The sequence below is a fragment of the Podarcis erhardii genome (genome assembly GCF_964252035.2).
Source record: "Podarcis erhardii genome assembly, chromosome: 14".
NCBI lineage: Eukaryota > Metazoa > Chordata > Lepidosauria > Squamata > Lacertidae > Podarcis > Podarcis erhardii.
The window spans coordinates 27,425,287-27,443,942 of record NC_138503.1 but is presented as its reverse complement, the minus strand read 5'-3'; the positions used below and the strand labels follow the sequence as shown (position 1 = coordinate 27,443,942).

The 18,656-nt window shown below is 41.3% G+C and overlaps 1 protein-coding gene across 3 annotated transcripts in view; it reads right to left on the bottom strand.

The window, feature by feature from the left end:
• The window catches only part of PIAS1 (protein inhibitor of activated STAT 1), a 54,227-nt gene that overhangs the window by 8,511 nt on the left and 27,060 nt on the right, over positions 1 to 18,656 (bottom strand). For all 3 annotated transcript variants that reach the window (XM_081838953.1, XM_081838955.1, XM_081838954.1), the window contains exons 3-10: positions 9,801 to 9,885; positions 8,681 to 8,728; positions 6,441 to 6,531; positions 5,751 to 5,885; positions 2,538 to 2,643; positions 1,693 to 1,766; positions 627 to 787; positions 287 to 417 (exon numbers count right to left, since the gene is read on the bottom strand). In XM_081838953.1, the coding sequence (XP_081695079.1) occupies positions 287 to 417; positions 627 to 787; positions 1,693 to 1,766; positions 2,538 to 2,643; positions 5,751 to 5,885; positions 6,441 to 6,531; positions 8,681 to 8,728; positions 9,801 to 9,885 (831 nt within the window). The remainder of the gene's footprint in view (positions 1 to 286; positions 418 to 626; positions 788 to 1,692; positions 1,767 to 2,537; positions 2,644 to 5,750; positions 5,886 to 6,440; positions 6,532 to 8,680; positions 8,729 to 9,800; positions 9,886 to 18,656) is intronic.

The following is an 18,656-nucleotide window of genomic DNA, read 5'->3' as shown; positions in this document are numbered from 1 at the left end:
GTAATTGCAACGTGCGTGTTACAGTTAAACAGCCATACGATGCTGGGGGCTGAAAGGAGTTGTAATCCAAAACATCTGGAGGTCTCCAAATTGACCCAAGGCTGATCTAGATAATCAACCTGTTCCAGAACAGTGTGCCTCAAGAGGACTTAATAGCATTGTAAGGTCTGCACTTAGGAATTACACACTTACAAAGCACCAAAATCATGAGCCAGAACAAAGAGGAGAAAATGAAAAAGTCAGAAAGCAGGAGCAACAGTTTAGCAAGTCGACTTCAGTAACTCACCTTCCACTCCATTAAAAGATGCAGTAACCTCTTGTGCATCTTTTTTTGATCTCATAGGAGCCCAGGTTCCGTCTTCCTTAAACTGAATTTCATCACAATCTGTGCAGTATTTCAAGATTTCCATAAACAACCTATTTAAAAAGAGCCTCCTTAGAATCTCACCCAGAAAGCATGGAGGAATTTGCACATAAGGAACATTCATGCTTCTGAAATCCATCAGAGGTGGCAAAAACACACAACCTCAGTGGTTTCAGACCTTTACAAAAAGGGCAAAAATATTTCCAGGCACATTACTTGCTTCACTATACCCAGCTTTTACTGGCTTCCAAAAAGTACTTACCCATCAATTATTAGGTGTTCGTAAGGAGCTTTGTTGTCGCACACAGGGCAAACCCAGGTGGGTTTCTTCTCATTCATTTGAATATACAAAGTGGCATCAAAGCACTGCAGATGTGAACAAGTCAGGGACCTGCAGGGTATCGCCAGCCGCATTTTACCAAGCTATTAAAATAAAAAGCGAAAGCATTCTTTTTATGCCTTGATTTACAAAAAAAGAACAAAGGACTCTGCTTAAGAGAGATGCATTTTAAAATCATGTAACTCCAGGTAAGTCAAGCAAGAGATTCAGGTTACACATAAGAGTGGAAGGCACACTCTCCTTTCACTGTCTGCATGAGCAGCAATCAGTCCACCTCCCCAATATGATCTTCCCAGTGGAGTCTCTTTGATCAACACCTCTGGTGTAAATATTGCCCAATATCTCAAGTCACAATTTGGTCCAAGTCCTATTTCAAAAACCATACACTACAGAACCATTTTCACAGCCTCAGAGTTCACAAGTTTCATCTCTGCGATTGTGTGCTCTGACTGAGAAAAATACCTCTCACCTCTATAAAGCAACTTACAGAATTATCACTGTCACATTCAGCATGACGAAGGACAGCCTCTGATACATCTAAGCTAAATTATCTGTCCCATTTACAAGTCAAGAACTGGCAATGATGCGCCACTATCAGGTTGCAGGGAAATGAGGTTGCTTTAGGACAGGGTTGGCTACCCTTTGGGTGCGCCCCCCAATGTTGCTGGACTGCAACATCCAGCAAGGGGCATAACTTGGACAAGGCTGTCTCTGACATTCACAGTGGAGAGAGATCCTTCCTGCTAAAGTTTGACTTGAAACTTTCTGCCCCATTCTACAGGCAGCTGAGGCTGACAAGAGCTGTAGGCTATGGGAGACTGTTCCATACCAATTACCTGCCCTTCTCACAAGAGGATATTGCCAGTTTCAGACTTCTGCCCTCCTGAACACCAAGACCCTTTGCATCATTTAAACTTGGGTTTTCAACTTCTATTCAAATTGGCATTGCTACAGCAAATAAAGCCACTTTAGGGAAGTTAAGACTTACTGGGCATAGAAGAGAAACTCTTAAGCTGGTTGTTGCTATTTCACTGTCAGGATCTGCAGTTAGTTTCTCTTTGACTGTCAAGGAAAGAAGAAATGGGGGTGGGGAGAGGAACAAAAGAACTATTAAAAGATCCATCAGGCACATTGGTTAAAAAGGCTGGAAAGATCAGCAGCACAGGAATCCTAACTGGAGAAACCATCACTTGCTGTAGGTGGAGTTAGGAAGTTCTGCCACCTTAGAAGCCCCAAGATCAGCTGGCAGGTGGAAGAACAGCAAGACACCAGGCACTGACCTTTCACCCATGGGATACTGAAGGTGGGAAAGGGAGAGAAAGTCATGGAGGCAGAAACGGTCCTAGACTGAGACTAACTAATGAGCAAAAGGAGAAAGGTCTGGAATGAACACCAACACAGAAAGAACTATAAAGCATCTTGCGGCACATAAGAGACTAGTAAATTCATTATGACTTAAGTTTTTGTGGTCCAGAGTCCACTCCATTGGCTGCATAAAGGGTAATCCTAAATCCAGCACACACACTCAAACATTCACTTCCAAGATTCAGCAACCCCCCAAAAAACAGCAGGCAGACCAGCCCACTCCAGTTCAGGAGGCTTTATATTCTGAGGTTTTTTCTTTGCAAAGGAAACTTAAGAGCTGGGTTCCACAGAAACTGTGGACCCCAGATGCAGCAGAATTATCAGAGCGTGGAGAGAACTTTCATTCTGGGCACCCTGAACATTTCAAGCCCCCATCACAAACGGCAGCATTAACTGCATGAGGAATAGTTATCACTGTGTCTATCTATCTGGACATTTATATAAGGAATATGCATGAAGTGGACATACTTAGCGCTCTAGAATGATCAGGATTCCTGATGCCTTTCGCTCGTAACCTCTGCAACAGGACTGTAGAAGACAGTTGCTTGACAAGGTAGACCGCCATAGAATAATTCTGAATAGAAAAAAAGCAAGAACAAATGAGAATCAGCTTGGCCAATGAGCATGCGTCTTATTTTAATGTGTCCAAATCCCATCCACCCACCCGCGTTTTTTCAGCCCTCAGGAACCAGAGGCAAAATTCACTGGCAATGTGTGCAACACAACTCTCATTTATGTCTACACCGTTCCAGCAAGGGAAAACATGGCAGGTGCTTTTACTTTTTTGCTCAGGGTCGAAAGACAGACCTTGTGCGAAGAATCAGGATAAAAGTAGTCGTGCCCTGCATGAAGCCTTTTACCTTATCAACTCACAGTTGGCAGTGAATTTGGAACAAGAGAACACCAAAAAAGTCCGTCCAAATGAGACTTACTATCGCCCAATGATAATAATATTGCAATGACTAACTCAACAATTGTGGCCATTAGGGAAACTCAGCATGTTCCCCTTCCCCACTCCAAAATCTACCAACTGATCACAGTTTGGCAGGCAGGCAGAACAATGGCACACTGAAGTCTTTGCAAGAGACATAAAGGCATAAGCTGTAAGTACAGTTACAAGCATAACACAAATGTAAAAGAAGCCTTAAAAATACTAACCATAAGCATGTATTACTCCTACAGTATACTCTTATAAAAACACTTTGTAAAAAAAAAACAATCAAGGGTAAAACAAGCCCATTTTCTCTAATATTTAAAACATAAAGTTATTTTATATTTTTATAATGTGCTTAAGAAAGATATTCTTGTACCAGCAGATGCAACACTAACATTGAATAATGTAAAAACTGTGGTTTACAAACAGCTTCAAAATGTATTGGCACTGACAGCAAAGTTAATTTAAACATCTCTTCAAAGTAAATGCAGGGGAATTAAAAAGTAAATCTGTTACATCAGAAACAAAGTAATAAATATATTGATTTACTCCAAATGCAAGCCTGCTAGCACTGTCTTACAGAATTCCTATGCTGTAAATAGTGACTATATGGAAAATGATTTCTAACTTCAAAGAAGAAATTGGCAGTTTCCTTTATTTATTATTTATATCTGCCATTCTTTTTGGCATAAACATCTAAAAATAATTTGGCTACTCTCAGAATACAACAGAAGTGAAAAATAAAATTATCTATTCAGCTAATCCAAATATAATAAGCAGATGGTACAGAAACATCCACTTCCAAAGTAGAAAAACCTATATACGTCACCACCATTTAACAGTGTCAATGAATAGATTGTCAGGTGAATGAATCAATTTCTCTTCGAATTCACCCATATAAAATTAGCCAATTCTGAAGCCATGGACATCACAGTACTCTTAGTTTGCCAACTACATTTTCCAGAAAACAGAAAAACCCGATTCTTCAAGAGACTCGGCTATTGAGGCAAGATGGTATGTTAGTGGGTTCCTATCGTCACTCCTTCTGTTCAAGATGTTGGTTGTGATGACATTCCATTAAAGGAGGCATTGAATTTTTAGTGATGCAGTCTAAAAGTTTATTTACTTTTAAAGCTTATGTTCCACAGATTGCCCCAATAAAGACAGCTGAAGATGCTGATTTCTTATCAAAATATGTGTGCACCTTATTGGCTTTCCCACCTTCCTGTTGTTGGTGTGCTCCTCCTCCCTCTGTGTATGTTATGTAAGTTTGACCAACAGTGCATTGCTCTGTGTAGCAGAAATTACTTTTAAGAACTCCAAACAAGCTGTCTTTGCTAGATACATTAGAGCTACATCTCCTGCTGCCCTGCCTGAAAGCCTCAAAACGAGTTGAAAGCAGAGGAGGGTGATAGTGCTTAATTTTAAAAAATTAACCTGGGGACTCAGGGCTGCCTAGAAGCTACATCCTCTGATCTAAAAGCCTTGTTCTCCTGAGCTCAAATTTCTCAAGGCAAAGGTCTTTAGAAGCACAAAGGATCCTGCTGGAATCTGAATCCAATTCTGTCCAGCTTTATGATTCCACAATTGTAGACACCATTGCTTTTTTTTAAAAAAAGCAGTGCCAGATATAACAAAGCCAAACCTTTCTTTATTAAGCATTGCTTAGTATGTTATTAAAAATGTTTTCCCCATCAAACTTGTAGAGGGCTACATGTTTATTTAATGCTTCAATTAGGGCAAAAGACAAGAGCTGCTAATTAACAGCATTATTTACTGACAGCTTGAATCTACAGAGCGTGGAACTTGCCCACAGCAAGTTTTGATGGAAATTTTGGGGGGTGGGGAAGAGAAGTCACATGGCATCGAAGCTGGAACAAGGTTATTATGCCTTTACCTGAATTACGTTGATCCAGACTGGAAATCTGTGTTTGAAAGTCCCAGATGGTATTGCAAATACCAACACCCACTATGAGACCTTGTAGAATTAATTACAAGTTCCAGAAGGCAATCATGTTTGAGTCTTGTGGCTACCAAACTGAATGTGCCATGCAGCTCTATGACCCTTTAATTTATGTGGGGGCTCTAAATGTTAACTGCATGGAGTCAAGCAATGGCATTGGGATTGCTTCTTCTTTTGCTTACAGTAAGTCTTTGGAAATCCAATATTGACATCCTTTCTCCATCTCCTTATCTAAGCTTTCTATTTCTCAATCAAGGACCTACAAAGCCTTACGCGGCTCAGACCCATTACCTCAAGGACTGCCTCTCCCCATATGAACCAACCTGGAACCAATCTGTGGAATGCTCTCTGCAGGGAAGTTCATCTGGTGCCATCGCTGAATATTTTCAGGCACCAGGCAGAAACATTTCATTTTAAGCAGATCTTTGGCTTTTAACTGTACGTGGCCTTTTAGAATGTACGGGGCATTTTAATGGTTTTTCCACCCTGGTTTTAATTTATGTATTTTTTTTTGTAAACAACTAACAAATTTAACACATAAATAAATCTGTCTATATTCCATATCCCTCTTACACGTCTACATACAGTCCATTCAGGGTCCCTACTCAAATGTAGCAAGGTAAACTAAGATATAGTCAGTACATAAAAGTGTAAGAAACTACAGAAAGATTTCCACAAAGGTATTAGATCTTGACAGTACTAGTCAAATTCCATGAATTTCTACAGATGCATACAGCCCCCACCCACCCCACCCCCACCCCTCTGATAGCCAACTGTAACTCACTCTTCCTATTTCTGCAGTCCACGAGACAACGATTGTGTTTGGTACTGTCGTGGACAGCCGCACAAGTGAGGTGATGTTGATTGGTCTGCTAGGTCGCTTTGGTTCAACCCCATTTTTGGTTGGTGGAAGATAGCCCTGAAACAACACACACATCACCATGAATATGCAAAGCAACTTCTCTTTTGCCTCCTTGTTTGTCCTTGAATGACCTTCCCGTTTATTGATAGGGAACTGAGGTTGAGACGCAGGCACCTGATGCCCAATGACCAGTGCCTCCCCTTACTTACTCACTACCTTCCATCTCTTAATGAATGGGAAACAACATCCAGTCCCTGATATCCTCCTATAACCTCTCAGGAGGAGGAGTGAACTAGACAGGAAATACAGAGTAAAACGATTCCGAAGTCCCTCTCAGGATCTCCCACTCCTGCTCTCTTTAAATTTCCCTAGACCCCAGTCTATATGTGAGCAAGGGTGTGAATGGCAAATGGCAATGAAACATTGTTAAGTGGGAGTCACAGAAGAGCTCATTTGCTTTTCTTGTGTGTCACTTGTTGAATCTTTCAATACAAGACTTCGGTAGCATTGCCTTGAATTATCCGGTGCAATATCCCCCAAACAATTTCTTTCTCTCCCCCCCCCCCCAAGAAAGCATCTTTAACTATTGGCCAAATTTCTGAGGATACTCACAGGAAGGCTACATGGTTTTCCATTAACTTTCACGCAAAGATTTGGTGGGAAGTGATCTTCCTGTGGGCAGCTGGTCTCAGATAAGCAAAACCTAAAGACAAGACAGTGAGTTCAGGGACATTTTATATTAAACTCTATACAGGGTCTGTAAATACTACAAGTGACATGGGGAAATATCATTATCTGTGAGCCAGTGTCCCATAATGCTTTGAAGCAGCCTTCACTAATCTGATGTCCTCCAGTTAGTTTTGACAACAAATACCATCAGCCCAGGCCAGACAGCTATGCTTCCACCAGCTCTATCACTGTACAGTAAGCCCACAATTTCTCACTTTACATACACAATCACAACTTTACGTGAGTCAATATGGTGGCATAGACCCCACTCCAAGAAAGAAAGAAAAACACAATTATGTAAGCTAATAAAATCTACATACATCTTATTTTGCATCCAATTACCAAGTGTGTAAGGTATAATCTGAATTAAATATTTCAGACTTTGAAACTTGGGGAGCTCAAAAGCTAATAAATCAGACAGGCTACAGACTCCTATTGGAAGAGAAGCAAGACTGGGTCCCCCAGGGGAGAGAACAAAAGCTTCATTCCCTGAATGACAGATGTTTCTGAAAAGACACACTCTTATCCGCGTATGGAGGCTTCCACAGATTGTGTGGAGCAGTCCCCATCAAAAATGGGGAAACACCTGCTGTATGCACATCAGAGCGCCATGTCCTCTAGTTCAATCATTGGATAACCTAAAAAGGTATCGCCACAATTGGGAAGAGGATTTGCTTAATGCCCCCAATCAAATTTTATTTATGTCATTTGTATGCCATCTCATATCATAAAACTTCTCTGGATGGTGCACCCAACTAAGCTACAGAGTAAAACAGAAAACCATTAAAAAGTATTTCTGAGCCATCCACCATGGATTCCACCATGGATCCTGCATGTAACCCCTGTGGTTAAGGGCTCGTGCCGCAGGCAGCCTGTCACAGGCTTCTTCCACCTAAGGTAGTCCTATGAAAGCTGCTTACAACCAATGGCGATATTCCTTCCTATTGTTCCCTCTTCCACCTCCACAGCTGCAGCTCTCTCTAATTACTGCTGGCGCACACAGTCAAGATTCTAGAGCTTCAGTTCAGCCACATCCAATTCCATTCATCTTCCTGATATCAGTGCTTGCTGCACGAGCTAGATTCTCCTCTGCGGGTCTGCAGGCACCTCCCTATCCAAGATGCTGACAAAAGAAAGATCAGACCTCAAGAGGCAGAGGGATGAATTCAGAGGAAGAGGCTGCTACAACCCTTTCAACAAACATCACTAAACAGAATGAATGAAATTACATGCTCCTGAGGAGACTCAATTATACCCCACATTAATAAATCAACAGCTAGCAAATTGGGGGATGGAAAGAGGGTGAAGTTTAGATTCTCCCCATCACCTGCCTTTAGTTCAATCTGAAACTCAGACATGGATTTAAAAGGCTAATGTTTGCACATGAAGGTGTTAAGCAGAAAGCACGGTAGCAGTGAACAATCTTTCCCTGTCTCTGTCTTTCTTGAATCCATTGAACACAGATCCTGTTTCAGGAGGGAAAGAGGGAAGAGGAGTTGTGGGGCCACAAGTGAATCAGGGGCTAGTAAAGCGAGAAGCGTGTCAGATGCAAGACACACAGATATCAAAAGGCATAGCTACTAGCACAGAGCATCATTCTGGGGCTTTAGGTCTCATCGATTTAGAAATGGCCACTAGGCTGCATCAAGCACTCTCAACCACAACACATACAGCCTCTCCCCTGAAGGCGCGTGAACACACACACACACACACACACACACACACACACACACCAAGGTGCAAGTCCTCCTCTGGCAATTAATGGCAGAATTAATCAAAGCAGCAGCCAATTCTTCTGCCACAGGCAAGTAAAAGCAACATAGGAAGTAATGAGGAGCTGCTGCTTCTCTGTTTACCAATATTACTGGGAAGGGGGGGGGTGCATGGAGCTTACAGTGCATAGAGTTATTGTGCTTCTTTCCACAATTATTGGAAACAGAGTAATAATAATAATAATAATAATAATTTATATACCACCCTATACCCAGAGGTCTCAGGGCAAATAAAATTTATGTAAAATAAGCATGATCATATATGCAAATCTCAACCATCCTTGGTAGAGAATTTAAGGGAAGGGGGGCAAAGTCCACCAAAACAAAGACTGAATTGTAGGGAAACAATACCTTAGCTGGACCTGCACAGTGAAGTCACATTTGGTTCCAGAAATATCCCTAGCAAAGACATTAGACATCAGTTAAAGACTGTACATTACAATAAACCAATGCAAGATCTGAGTATTTAAAGGTCTCAAAAGTTAAACATGCTACTCACAGTCTATGCTGAGTCACTGACCAGAACTGGACTTATTTGCCAGGATCATACCTTACTGTCCACACACACACACACACCAGCCTTTGCAGGATGCTAGAGCAAATGAACCTTTGATCTGATCCTGTAGCTCACTGACAATTGACCTCTGCAGTGCTTCCTGTAATGTGTATCACTTTGCCCAATTATGCAAACAGAAGACATAATAGCAATTCCATAAAAACAGCTTTGGGCCAGCACACATTAAACGACTCAGGCAATGGACTCTAATGGGCTTTCATATGCTGCTTTGGGAAACAGGCCTACGCTTCAACACCCTCAAAAAGCCTGGGATCCATCTTGGGAGGCTCACCAGGCAAGCCCTCTTATTTTCCTGAGCCTTTTAACCCAACCTGTTTTAATTCTACTGATTGCTCTCCTTGCTTACTTACTTACCTATTTTCTTACATTTTATATCCAGCCTTTCTTCTGACATGGAATCCAAGGGAGCAAAGTTGCGGCTCCCAAGTAGTCTCCCTTCCAGGCACTGACCAGACCTGGACCTGCTTAGCTGCAGCCAGGTGGTGGCCTCATGTGCCTGCAGACTATACCATGGGACCAGTGGGTCACTGTGTTGCATGATTAACAGTTCTTCTTGCAATTTTGGTTTGTTGAAAGGGAGGGTATAAACCCCTAAAACATGTAAATAAATAAAAATATGTCCTCACTCCCATGACGGATACTCCATCTCCAAATCCCTCCTGATTTACTCATACAGAAAAACCCTTTCCCAAATTACTGTAGCTCTCCCTTGCACTTCTACTCTAACCACTCCCTTTTAGCTCACTTTCAGTTATTAAATTCCAAACATCTGTCTTGTTTTTCAATCTTAAAGTTATGCACGCTCTCTCTCTCTCTCTCTCTCTCAAATGGTTTATGCATTTCAGAATTCAGATGCACAGGACTAAAAGGTGTCAAAAGATCACTACCACTTACATGGAACTGCTGATCTGCTGCACTTGCTGTGGAGTCAGGGCAAATGCAAAGCAGGTTTCCCGAAACCGCTGGCTATTATCGGATGCTATGGGAAAATAAGAGGAGATTTGAGTGTGCAAAAGGAAGGATCACTCTACTCATCCATTTTGGAAAATACAGACACCCCACCCTCTCCTGAGAAGCCATGAACACAGCCTTCCCCAAGCTGGTGTTGTTGAAATAAAACTCCCATCAGCTCCACCTAACATGGCCAATGGTCAGGGATGATATGAGTTGTAGTCCAAAATCTTCTGGAGGGCACCAGGTTGGAGAAGGCCAATTTAATGCCAGGCCCACGTTTCATCTATAATCAGAAAGAAGATCCACAACCTCACATATATTCTAGAGTTGGATACTTCTCCCAATAATGCACCCTTACCTTCTCCCCTGACCAACTTGAATATTTTTTCAATGCTTCCAAAAGAGAAATACAAACCTTGGTTCCCAAACGGCTTAGTTACCGAACAAATCGGCTCCCGAATGCTGCAAACCTGGATGTAAGTGTTCTGGTTTGTGAACCTTTTTCGGAAGCCGAACGTCCGATGCGGCTTCTGCTTGAGTGCAGGAAGCTCCTGCAGCCAATCAGAAGCCACACCTTGATTTTCGAACCGTTTCAGGAGTCAAACAGACTCCAGGAACAAATTAAGTTCAAGAACCAAGGTACCAATGTACTAGAAAAAATAACTGCTATGAAATATATACACTTTTGGAATGAATGGAATGCTCATAAGACAAGGTTTTCCTCACTACAAATGTGTAGTGCATAAACCTTTGTGCAAAACAATCTACAGCAGGGTGGCTAACCTTCAGATGTGGTTGGACTCCAATTCCCATTTTCCCTGGCCACTGCCCATGCTGGCTGGGACTGATAGGAGCTGGGAGGCTAAAAATATCTGGAGTGCCACAGGTTCCCCACTCCTGACCTACAATATCAGCAAATGTTAATTCCTGTGTAGACACTATGATAAAGACATACACAAAATCCAAATGTTTTCAATGTTGCCATAAAGTGTAACATACAATAGTAAGGATTAGCAGAGATTTGGTGGCTTGCTATACAAAACAGTTTCAGCCCCAATACTATACTTACGGTACTTTACTTTATTACCAACTTTGTGGTTTCTATTTTCCACTAATGGAAGCACTTAAGTAGCATAGGACAGAGCAGTCTGCACCCATCTCTCTAGCTAGCATTGGATATATTCCCCACCTTGCTTGTACAAATATGCATGGGTTTACAAATTTCATAAATATATCAAATAGTAAAAACTGGTACATCAGTACTAGCCAACAAAATAGTTGTGCTGGTGCAAGGTACAGTAACAGTATATCCCCACTCTCCTTCTCCCCTGTGCATCCTGTGTCAGGGGAGAAGGGGAAATCCTTGTGCTGTTGGAAACATGTTGCTTAGTGCAATAAAGCAAGTTTAGCTTTGACAGGAAACTATGTATTCTCTATATATTTCAGGCTTTCCTCCCTGCCCCCGCCCACACCCTGCCAATCTCCATAGTCTCAATATATATTAAAATCTTAAATTTATATTTAGGCCTTAACCATGACAATTTGATACAGAACTTAAAAACAGTGGTCATAAGAACCAAAGAGTAGCCAACAGAATAAACTTTCAGATGCTTCCAGTCTCTTTCTGAAATATCAGAATAGCTTATTATTCCACTATAGACGTCATCAGGTAATTGCTGTATAGACTTTAGCATTTTTCAAATGACTAGTTTCTTAAACTGCATTTCTTCCCACTAAAAACACTGGCACCTGTAACATGGTAAATCATTTCAACATATCTATTCACTGAGTAATTCACGGAGCAAAAGCATATCAACTCATTCACAATGAATTAATCTGCTTCCAAAATACCTAGGTCTTTTGATTCTGTGAAGCTTTTAGTATACATCTGTTCAAACAAGTGCTTGCAGTACAAGGCAATGAAGAATTAGCTCAACAAAAAAGGGACTATGTTTCATCAAATAACAGGGTAATTTAATTAAAATACCAAAAAACAAAAAAGCATCCTGGGAAAAGCTAGACATTCATTTTCCATTTCTCAGTTAGCTTCAATGAAGGATGCAACACTGCAATGACTAAATAAGTTTCCTTCCAAGCTGGGATTTTTTAACAACCACCACAATGTATTACAACCTGCGACCCCAAAGTCGGAGCCTACCACTACACCGGCATATTTTGTGTGACAGCAGATTTGGCAACACTGGGCTGGAAAGCTGCACCATTTAAAGGAACTGAAAGCAAAAATAATCTTCCTGATTGTAAGTGGGAACTGAGAGTGAGCCAAATATATCACTAACAATATATTATTTATCAAGATGGAAGCTAGCCAGAACACTAGAACCAAAACCATCTCCCCTGGGGAAATGGCTGAGGAGTCCTTTTTATAGTGGGGGAGGGGGGAAGGATTATGGCTCAGTTATTGCTTATTCTTTAACACTGCAGACTATTCTGGGGCCCTGGCTTATTTTACAGTACTAAAATGCAGAAATTCTTTTAATATAAAGTATTTATTTGAGGAGAAAGATAAAAGTTTCTATCATCTATTTTCATTTAGTGAGTATATCAGCCTTACCCAACATGGTGTATTCCGGATGTGCTGGATGATTCCTACTCCCATCAGCCCCAGCCACCATGACTGTGCCGGCTGGGATCTTTTGTAAATACAACACATCTGGAGGGACACAAAGCTGGGAAAGGCTGACGTATACTTTACATCTCATTCTTCCCCTCAGGAGCTTGACAGCAACACATGGGTGATTCTCCCTAGATCAGCGGTTCTCAACCTTGGGTCCCCAGATGTTGTTGGACTACAAGTCCCTTCATCCCTGAACTCTGGCCTTGCTAGCTAGGGGTGATGGGAGTTGTAGTTCAACAACATCTGGGGACCCAAGGTTGAGAAAGGCTGCCCTAGATCATACAACTACCACGCAAAGTATATAAGGCCACAAGAGCCCAAGGAGATCCATGGCTGACTGGACAAATGCAAATCCAACACCATATCCACAACATCACACTGCCTGGCTCTTCTTTTTAGGCACATTAAAAGATATGCATGTGAAACACACACAAAGTGTTTGGCCAAGTGAAGGTGTATGTAAATTGTGTATATTGAAGACTGGGGTTAAGAGATGCAATTAGAGCTACAGGAGAAAATGTTTCAAATGTGAAGGCATGAAAGAAAATTTGTAAAATCTAGTTGGATGCCTCTATTTCCTTCCGCTTAAAAAAAAGAATGTGCTTCTCTCTCCCTTGGTAGTAGCCAGTGGCTAAATATAGCACCACAATCTTTCTCTTTTAAAATATTTCTTGCCGTGTTGGGAAAAGCTCCCCTCCGATAATCATTCAGAAATGCTCTTCTACTGCCTTTGATGAACACTGTACTATTCAGCCTAGAGCAGGCTGCACCACTCTATTTCAATGGTCATCAGCTCAATTTATTAGCTAAGAACGTCTTCCATCTTCCCTAGCAAATTGGCCATTGCTAAATAATTAAAGAGCTTACTGCGATGACTAAGGATAAAATGTATAGGGAAGTAACTGTCTGCTGGGTAGGTTTCATAGTACAATAAACTCCGACTTATTTAAAATGAGAAAGTTCTATTGCTGAATTGATGCATTGCGTTTCTCTTTCTGAGAAAGTGATGCAAAAGGAATCTCCTGGACACAGCACATTATAGCAAACATATTAAGGTCCATAAGAGATGCAGTGGCTCAACGAAAGTAGAGTCCTGCAAGAATTCTGACACGTATTGCCAGGGCTTGATGCATCCAGATAATGCACAGCCTATGGCACACCTATAGCAACATCATGGCCATGGACACTTGCTAACTGTGGACTCAACAGGGGCAAGAGAAAACTGTTCCCTTTTGTGTGGTTATTTTTTGTGTATGTGTGTGTGTTTTCATTTCCACTCATTCCTCCATACCTTCAAATAGTTTCAGTGTGTCATTTTGAGGACAAAGATCCTATATTTAGGTACAGATACTATTCTCTGCCATGGGCCCTTGGAGAAGGGTCGGTGCAACTCCTAAGGATTCTGCTGAATGAAGCCAGCCATAATTCCCACTAGCAGAATCCAGCATTTGTAAATAAGAGCCATAGAGGCATCAACTCTTAGAACTGGTTGAAAAGAGGTAGTATTCTTGAGGATCACCCACAGCAGTGGAAGGCAATGTGGGTGGCATAAGGCAGCATGGTTTTGTAAAGATCCCAAAATTTCCACTTGGCTTACTAGCCAGCTCCTATCTGTGCTCATCACCAATTCTCTGCACAGAGAGTCATTGCGAAAATGCAGAAGGCTTGGGGGAGATGTGAGATTTTCCTCAAAAATACCAAAACAGTGTAAGACACTCTTGATGTTTCTCAGCTTCTCCAAATCTCAGAGCAAATGAGATCAGATCCCCACCACCCTTCTCAAGCCCTCTGCACATTCTCAAGGACTGAGGGATAATTGGTGGTGAGCAAAGGCTCGTGGAAGAGGCATGGTTTTCTGTCACTTGCGAAAAGCTATAACACCCCAAACAACGCTTGTCTCTTATTCTCTTCATACCATGAGGCATCTGAGAGCCTAATGGAGGCAAGGCACTCAACAAGTGACCTTCATGCTGTTGGGCTGGGACACTTGGCCTTGGTAAGCAGATGTGGCCATGCTTGTGGCCATGAATACATTAGACAACATGGTAGCTGCTCTATGCAGAAGACACAAACTGCAGACACCAAGGAAAAACACACTATTCTACCAAAAACATATGCTTCTTTGACATGGCATTAATGCCTAAAGTAAGCCTTGTATTGTGGGTACACACAATGAAAATCCACTGCTGCTTTCTGGCTCATTATGATCTTTCAGTTCCCTCTTGAGGAGGACTTTTCTTTGAAGCAATACTTCTTAAAGTGCCAAACAAAACACCACTAAGTCAAACAGAAAAGCAGCCCAGGGTTTGGGGGACACAAAATGCCTGCTGGATTTATGGCTAGTCAGTCTATGAACAGATGAGGCTCAGATTTTTCCAGAGTGCAGGCTGCAAGTAATGAGTGGCATGGAGAAACCCCCACGGTTTTAAAGCCTGTTACCTCAAGATGGAGAGGAGATAGCAGAGCAAGGGAAGCAGCAGTAAAAGAGGTGAAGAGGATATTAAAAGATCCTAATTTCATTTTTAAAAATAGGGAAAGATTTAGAACAAAATATATTAGAACAATAGAAGGTAGAATCTGAATATGGTCTGCCAGAATTCAAAATGTAAAACTGAAGTTATCATTTGAATTTCAGCTTTGAAATGCAAAATATTCCAGTTCCAAGTTTTTTTAAACCGTACGAAAGGAGTAGCTATTGCACTAGAATATCACATCCAGAGCAGAAGAAAGCAGCAAATCCTTTCAACTCAATTGTAAAACTTTTGAAATCCTATCACAAAACATAAAACTGTATGTACGTTCTCTTCCATTGCTTCCTACCCCCCACAAGGGTTTCTCAGTTTCCCTAATAAAATGTTTGATGTACATGTAGTTTATTAATGCTTGTGCCACAGGCCATTCACATAATAAAATCTTTATTGGTTATGAAAAAGGTAAGTATTATTTACTGACAAAACAAGAAGTGCCAAAAATTTATGGACTTGAAATATCAAATATTCACACAGCTTCAAGCAGGGACCCACAAATTTGGCCTGGATTTGGTAGCCAGCTAGTTTCTAGAAGCCCATAATGCTTGATTTTCTTAAACATCCCTCTCAAAACAAAACATCCCTTTGGTACTTCCTGCCCAGAAAAGGGGTTTTACTGGGGTAGGGAATAGTGTGTTTGCGTAGCAATCCATGATACTAATCCCACCAACAAAAACAAAGGCGCTCTCTACATTTTTGTTTTGCCAACTTTAAAAAACTGTTTCCTCTGCTTGACACCCCCCCCCCCAAATAGAGTGCTCATTGGCAAATGTATTTGTGAACCCTAGGTTTCAAGTTACCTTGTGCAAGCAGGTTCCTTGGGAAACAGTATTTTTCATTTTAAAACTGTAAATGAATTCTGGTTGCCAAGAACAAAATGTGAATGACGTTAAAATGATAATTGTCCTCTCAAGCGTTTTAATATTAGCCACACTTGGAGACAAGGAGCTTAGCTAGAGTGACCAAACTTGTCTAACCCAATATGGCATGTTTCCACTTGCCTGTTCTCAGAAGTTTCTAAATCTAGCCAAGGTCTTCAATATGAAGATTTTGAGCTGGCGATAACCCAGCTCTGGAACTCTTTCTTGCAGTTTGAAGATACAAATGTTTACAGAAGATTGAAATACATCAGAATATTTTTATAGCAAACCTAACCTGACCAACCAAAACTGTGGTCAATAGGTACGTTAGCCAGGGTTGTGTCCCTCAGGAATGTGCCCACATCAAGTGTGGGCAGTCTTTGGCCCTCCAGATGTTTCTGCTCCTCAACTTCCATCAGCAAAGATGACTAATGGCTAGGGATTATGAGAGTTGTAGTTCAGCAACATCTGGAGGGCCAAAAGTTCCCTACTACTGGCATACATGGATGGGGCTTGAGAGCACTCTATTAACAGTGGCTTTGGTCCCTCACAGAGTACAGACTTCAGAACTGGTGCTGGGAGATACCTGCTCAAGATTTTCACCTTTGGTGTAAACAAGCAAGCATAGCCAATGTGATGTCATCTAGATTTTGTGGACTACAACTGCCATGAGCCCCAGCCAGCAAGATGAACACTCAGGGGTGATCAGAGTTGTAGTGCACAACAGCCACATAGCACCCTATTAGTTCCTCCTGGTGCATATTATTATTTCTTAAATTTATTGGTCCTTTTTTCAGCAAAGTGACCTACAACATGTATATAGTGTCGCACATAGCTTCAATATCTACATGAACCTGCTGAGAAAGATCACTCAGGGATCTGGAATTGGCAGTCACTAGCACGCAGATAATATGCATCTCTATAGCCATGTTCTGGCATTTGCATTAAAATGGGGACAGGAGCAAGCAATCCTGCCCCAATGCCCCCAGACATGCTGGCTGCTCTCCAGACCTTTGTACATTTAGTGCCAATGCCTGAAGAGTGTGTTGAACATACTTAGAACCCTCACTGTAAGCCGAAACACTACCTTATCAGGGTTTCTGGTCATAGGGAGGATTTCTAAGCATGTTCAACAGAACTTAAAAACTCTCTTCAGATTGTACTGCTAAATGTGTTAAACATCATTCATAAGTGCCTTGAGTGGCTCATTTGTCAGACATAGAAGGGTGGGGTATAAGTGCCCTAATAAAGAAAGAAAAACAGCAGGTAGACGGTCTACATGCCTGAGAACCTGAAATCTTCTTCCAAGCCCTTTACAAAATGCTCATTGTCAGTGGAAAATGCTCCTTAGCCTTATTCAACCCTTTTGCATTGTGCAAAGTTAGAGATGTACACCTGAGGCAGATCAGCTCGTGTTTTTAAATCAACTAGAATACAAACAGATTGGTTTCACTCCCATTCACCCTCGTGAATCATTTAAGTGGATTGCACTGGGTTATTATTAATAGCTAAAGGTATTACACCCAGATGTGGCAAGCCGGGATTCCTTGGGGCATTAAGAAAGGAGGTTCAGTTCAGTTTGTTCTCAACAAGACACCCTATGAGATTTATGTACAACCTCATTAGATAAATCTGCAAGGAAAGCATATTCAAATTAGGGAGTGGGGTGGAAAATAAAGACATCTTCTCCAAAGGCTCCTTGAATGGCTTAGATAAAAGTATCATGCACAAATGTACATTCTTTTAACACCACTGACATTGAAATGGGTCTACAAGCATACATGCAATGGCTTTTCTACACTTAGCTATCTGGGAACCTCTTAGGACTAAAAGATTGCTTTTTCATCTATGATGCTTGTTGTACTAAAACTGTGCTGTAATGTTTGTTCTCCATCTCTAGGTGTCACCACAACACTCTTTTCTAACAGCCCTTATCAGCAAAATAGAAACAGAAGTCTTTCATACACTTTCTACAGTAGGGATGCATGAGGCTGAATTGCACTTGCTTTACACAAGCAAGTAATTTGGAAAGCGAGAACAAATCAACTTACACAACAGAACCCATGGAAAATGAGGACTGCTTCAAAGAACAGTTAAATGACATTTTCCGCTACATAGTTTTCAACACAAATGAACTCCCATGTAAATTACAGGAGAAAAAGGAAGCCCAGATGGTTCCTTATAAAAAGTTGTTAGATGTTGTTAATCAGTTTGAATCAGAGAGGGATGCCAGAAGTTGCTAGAGTTAGAAGTAGCTATAATTTTGCTACAGTTAAGGAAATTGTCAAGCAGTTGTGTCCCAGATACTATGGTCCACCAAATCAGGAATTTTTGTCTTGCCTTCTCATTAGGAAACCAGGTCTATCAAAACTCTCCTGGGGCCAGAAAGAGTATAAATCTGTCTTTGTTGCAGTCACTGTAACCATGCCCTTTTATTAACAGAACTGGCATGGTGATGGGGTGAGATTGATGCTGCAAATGTTTTAGGCAGAATATGGCCAGGACTAGCAAGAAATTTATTCCCATGTTTCTTAGACAATCAAGAGCGAGTTGACCATCTTTCAAACAATTAGAGGTTCCAGTGCCTCACTAATCCACAGACAACTGCTATCAGGCAAGGTAAGCATTGGAACTAAACCAACTTATCATCCTCGTTACATGCATTAAAAGAGAGAGGTACTCTCACAATTATCAGGGCAGAACACTGTTTCTCAAGATATCGAAGAGGTCAAATCCCTAAGCCATTAATGATTGCCATCACCAAACAAGGGTG